The following is a 6,000-nucleotide window of genomic DNA, read 5'->3' on the forward strand; positions in this document are numbered from 1 at the left end:
CAACTAGGAATGGGGTCATTTCTTTGGTAAATCTGCATCTGCTTTTTAGTTATTTAATTTGATTTATTTCTCACCAGTATTGCTCCAGCTATAGGCTGTTATGGTTAGCTTCTGTCTGTAAAACTGGTACAAGTGTAATGTGAAAGTGCAAGAGAACGAGGAAGAAACATTGCACTTGATGATGGGATTGTTTTTCAGCACCAATTTAACCTAGATTTGTAGCTCTGGGTTTCAATAAATCGCTCCCATAATCTTTTACTGTAATGATGACCGTGTCTTCTTTCTGTAGAATAGTAGCACATACTGTAACACACCTATTTACAGAAACATCAACCCAACAGCACCAGACCTGCAGAATATCAAAAGGCCTCAGAAAGAAGATAACAGCCAGATACACTGTTCTCAGAATTACAGCATAATATTAAAACAAGCTGAAACTTTCCTAAATATTTGCATGAAATACATGATCCTACAGAGCACCAAACTAAGCTCGTTGTGGTCATATGCTCAAATTAGGTAGTAGGTTAAATAAGGTGAATTATGCCTTAAATATCAGACCCCAGTATAAATAAACATTCCAGACTGTGTACCCTACTGGTATAGGTATAGCTGTATTATTTTGTAATTTATAGCATATCAACTTTAAATGTCACTGACAATGGTATAGTCATACAGTATATGTATGTATGTATGTATGTAATGTATGTATGTATGTATGTATGTATGTATGTATGTATGTATTTATTTATTTATGTAGCAGGGTTGGCGTTTATTCATACATAACGATAACAATATGCTGGTGTTGAATTATAAAATGCCAATGAAGACATCATTTACAAACAGCCAAAATGATATGTTAAACCAAAGATTTATTATCATATAATATGAAAACTCAACATATTTTCATGATTCTCCTGCTTCAACTGTACCCTTTTTTTTTTTTTTAAATAATACGCTGTTTATAATGTAAATGTATTACATGTTTTAATGTCTCTGTGGGGTTTTGTGTCATGAGATGTGTATTCCTTTAATAAATCAGGTGCTGTTTTATACACCAGATACTCTTGTGTTGAAGCTGGAAATTTTAGATAAAAAGGGAATGATTCAATAAAGTTACAACCGATAATAACGGATGCAGGAACATCATCAGTTTATCTGCGAGAAATATCTTATTTAATGCATGGCGTTTCTTTTCTTGATGCTGTTTCTTACACCAATGTATCCCAGTTTTGCATATGAGAGACTATGAAAAAAAACATGGCCCCTGTATCATTTACTGGTTCTCTTTAAACCTGACTTTCTGACTCCCCGCCTCTTGTATACATTGGTATACTGTAGATGGGCTTTGTTTGTTCTAGTGCTGCAGAGTTGCATCAGATTCCAATTAAACACTCTGTTCACATCAGCCAATGTTTAATTGCATGAAATATAAATGAAGGTTCTGCATTTATTTGAAGAACATATCAATTATTAAACATGTTCTTGTCAGCAAGGAGTCTCTTAAAAGTCATCTCAGCAATTACCCACTCTTGTCTTAATCAATAAACCAGACCTTTTGGTGTGATTCCGGTTGTATAATTTGATTCAGTACGCAGGGCAGGGAACTTTAACCCGAAGAAGCACAGACCTTATGCGCATAACGTATCCAAACGTGGAACATACAGAACTATACACAATATAGGATACGAACGGGGTTGAGCAGTTGCAAGGTTATATTACGTTTGGAAATGTACTGTATGCGTGGTTGTAATGGATATTGCGATTCATTAGTTTCATTTGCCAACACCTATTGAGCCAAATATTGTCATTCATATTTAATATGTAATATCACACACACACACACACACACACACACACACACACACACACACACACACACACACACACACACACACACACACACACACACACACACACACACACACACACACAGTATTTCTTGAAATATAAAATATTGCTTTACATAGGTTTATTAAACAAGTAACAAAAATGTGCAATACTATGATTACTTAAATACAAGAATAGCTAATCTGTCTGTAGGGTGTTTATTAGAAGTTGGTTTTCGTGGGAGGAGCCAGAACTTGACTTTCTGGTCAGTCATCAGTCTGATTCCGCTATCAATAGAAGAAGGTTGTGCACAAGGTGACTTTGGGAAGGTTACAGCCAATAAAATTGCTGCAGCACCTGCAGTCCTGACCTGGGTTCTGCTGTCAGAACACCATGACTAGGCAACCCGCAGAGGACAAATCATGACCAGTGTGTATAAACCGTCTCCTCAATACACCCAATAATACATCGGGATATCAAACATACCATATGATAAACTACAATATGCTATTGACTGCGTCATTGCAAGCAGCAGACCCAATAATAGAACATATTTCTCAATTTTTCTCCAAATAGTAATTATTATTTTAATATTGAAATAAGTAGAAAGAGACGTTTTAGTCTAAAGATAGTGCAGAATAAATTAGTATTTCAGTGATACCATTTTTATTTGGACTAACAATAGATATTATAAGACAACCTTGGAGAACTCTCGAAAGCTTGTCATATAATATCAACTGTTAGTCCAAATTAAAAAAAAAGGTATCACTTTATACTGAAATATCAGTTTTTAATAGGAATCACATGTATTCAGTCCCCTATTTTCCTCCACATATAACACCTCACTTCCCATGTTCATGTCCTGTCGCAAGTGACGGCTCGAATTAGGGATTTAAAAACCCCCTCCATCAAATTATCCCTAACCTCACAGTGGGATTACAGGATAATATACTTTGCAGGCCATCAACGTAATCACTCCACTCACTATTTCACCCTGTTAAACCTATAAGCACATTAAGGTCCGTTCTACCCACTACCAGGACAAGCAGGGAACATAAATTAATCAAGAAGAGATACAAAAAAAAAAAAAAGTATAGTATAAGACTGTGAATGGAAAAGCAGCTTTGAGTTTCCCGGATTAGTAGTTTTGAAGGAAATGAATGGATGACTATGAATATTAAGGGAATATCATTCTGCAGTCCACAAATCCTGCACATAACCCCTTGGGTTTACAATAGAGCAAATGGGCATTTCAAAGAAAGCAGTGATGAATGTTACAACACTGTTTTAATTACATTCTGGGTTGTCAACATAAATCAAACCATTCGAAATATAAAAATAGGACCATTGCTTTCCCAGTACGGAACAGTGACTAAGTGCATTCAGTTTTTACGATACAGAATTTGTATCTGATAACAATAAGCATATATGTGCCTGTAGCAATGTTACTAAAAACCTACATGGGCTAAATTGATGAAACAAATATTCTGTTGGGTGGCCATTCTGTATGAATCTTGATGTACATAATCTAATAATGGCAGGTGCCACTTTTACAGAATTATTTTGTCCTTTATCAGTCTTCCTGCTGCAAGAACAAAAAAACAGTCCCGGTTTTTTTTTTTGTTTAAAGGAAAAAATATATATTGCTCTCATTTGGATAATTTCCTTTAGTAAATCTGGTGCTGTTTTTGCCATCGGTATTACATCGCTTTTTCATTAAGCAGCATTGATTTAAAAAAAAAATATCTCTCCCAACAACACAATTTAGAAGCAACTAGTGAAAATATGTAGCAATGAAATGCAGCATGATATATAAATAAGAAGAATGAGTATATAGGGTAAGAATGGGGGGAAATACCTGTGCAGCTGTCCTAAGGTATTCCCAGCTAGTTTCTTGAATTCTTCTTTCCTAAACTCCATGGTGAGTTTGTGACCCGCTTCCTCGGGTATTTTCCAGCTTTGAGATCTGTCCTTTTAAGAAAAAGTTCTCATCACGGCTTTAAAGGCGGGCAAAAAAAATCTGCTGTCAAAAATGGATTTACTGTGATTTTTTTTTATCCTAATAGGTGAAGGAAATAAATGAGGACACGGGGAAGATAGAGGATACTAAGGTCTGGCCTTGTGAGCGAAAAACACCATCTTAAGTAGTAATGGGGAGAGCCATAAGAGTGATAGAAGGGGAGATCAAGCTTTGCTGAGCAGAAGTATATCCAATAAATATCCCTCCTTCTTGCGTGGGCTGGTCATGAATGAGTGGGGGGAAAAATCCCTATAATCAGAGTTATCTTGAAGCTCTGTAACCAGTAGTCATGATACATTTATCAGACAACTGTTCAACAATCACTAGTCACACCGTGGGTTCAGCACCAGAGACAGATCTTCAACGTTCCATTGATAGTTCCAACCCAATCCCACCCTTTGTCATATGTATCACCAATGCAGGTTATCAGCCCAGCAGCCTTGTGCCATCTATCCCAATCCCTCCCTGCCCTTCTAAGCCTCGGCCCCCTTAACAGCTAAAGGTGCAGGGATTGAACTCAGCCCGGGTCCTTTGCAATCCCTGCTTTGTTATGTGTGCTTGTGCTGTGCCTGCGCCCGCCCGCCCTCATTTCCAACCTTCAGCACCACAGACAGCTCCACTCAAAATGCTATATTTGGAGGAGGATTAGAAAACGTTTCCTGCTAGTCCCATCAGATTTACAGAGGAGGAGGAGGGAGGAGGAGGGAGAAGGAGGGAGGAGGAGGGGGGGGGGGGGGTAGGAGTAAGAGGTACAGGAGGACACGTTGCTGATATTAATCTGTAAAGGTACTTAACTAAACATAGAAATTAGGAAGGGGGAGGGGAAGTAGGTTTGGGCTGGTGATGTGCTGCAGTTCAGGAATTTGTAACTAAATCAGAGCTCTGCTTGGAGACTATATTAATAACGAATGTAACCTGTTAATGTGCTCCAGGCCTTTTGCTGCGGTTAATAATATGTAATTAAATGTAATTGTATTACCAGACCAATTACAACAGCCGCTACAAGTGGATTCTGGGACGTTAATTCGGGGGGAATTAGACAAGCCTAAAATGTTCATAAGAAATTAATGCGGATGTTTCGGTGCATTTGGAGAGAAAGGCGCACTGAAGTAAAAAGGCATGTAGCTGACACACCATTTGCTCTAACATGTCCTAAAATATGTGATTGACCTGTACAATTTCTCTTCTGTCAGGTGCATACTTGATGCTTTTAGAAAACTATGAACTATGTGCAGGTCTTACAATTGGACCTTGTGGCCATTATTACATATGTTAGTAATGTATTATGCAGTGATACAATGACCATAATGCAACCACTAAGGAAAGATAAAGATCAATGCCTTGTAAAAACAAAGCGGGTCGTGGATACAGTGTTCTGACTGATTCGTCTCAGTTTAAAAAGGTAAAAATTTGAATGAGTGTGTCATCCATATAGTTATAAAATCTAGTGAGCATTCCCCTCATAAAATATTTTAAAACCTGCAGCTTCATGTATGATGTCCTATGATCACGCCAACGTGTTTGAGATTACATTGACATCTATGTGCATTATACTCCAGTAATAATATTGTAAAATGATGCGTCGACAGAATATCCATCCCAATTGAATACAAACCATTACAGAAGTCAACTAGAATTCTGACTCACACATGGTTCACGGCTTCTCGTAGTGTGTTAATACTGCCAAGTATATATAATGAGATTTGCCAACTACATGTTATTGTAAATCAGATGGATCACAGTTAAAAAAAAAAAACCACAAAAAAAACCTCCCAAATGAAATTGCCAGCTGGAAAGCAGCTACACGCTTTATAATTGGGAATGGTGTGGGAATTCTGTGCTTGTGATGAGTAACCCGTGTGGGATCCAGGAATATTTTTTTTAAAAACAAAGTCCAGATATTGCTTGCTAAATATTGAGAACAATTATACAACCAAATGTAAAATCAGTATTTTTTTTTTTTTAAAAAAGGGTGTCGATGTTTATGACAAAAAGGAAAACTATTTGAAATGTGCATCTTTTGTAATGACATCTATATATCTGCAGTTTGCAGAAATGCAATGAAAATTATTTTTATTGAAGCGTCAACAGGTTCAAACCATGTAATATGTGCAATAAAATGAAAGATTATACAATCTGAAGTGCTGATCATT

General features: G+C 37.0%; 1 protein-coding gene across 1 annotated transcript in view; it reads right to left on the reverse strand.

Moving 5' to 3' along the window:
- Positions 1 to 4,479, reverse strand: part of SLC17A7 (solute carrier family 17 member 7) — a 72,363-nt gene extending 67,884 nt beyond the window's left edge. Inside the window, exon 1 of the mRNA XM_075605560.1 lies at positions 3,686 to 4,479. Coding sequence (XP_075461675.1) covers positions 3,686 to 3,747 — 62 coding nt within the window. The 5' untranslated portion in view covers positions 3,748 to 4,479. The remainder of the gene's footprint in view (positions 1 to 3,685) is intronic.
- Between the last annotated feature and the right edge of the window lie 1,521 nt (positions 4,480 to 6,000).

Source organism: Ascaphus truei, chromosome 6, assembly GCF_040206685.1.
Source record: "Ascaphus truei isolate aAscTru1 chromosome 6, aAscTru1.hap1, whole genome shotgun sequence".
In the NCBI taxonomy this organism is placed as follows: domain Eukaryota; kingdom Metazoa; phylum Chordata; class Amphibia; order Anura; family Ascaphidae; genus Ascaphus; species Ascaphus truei.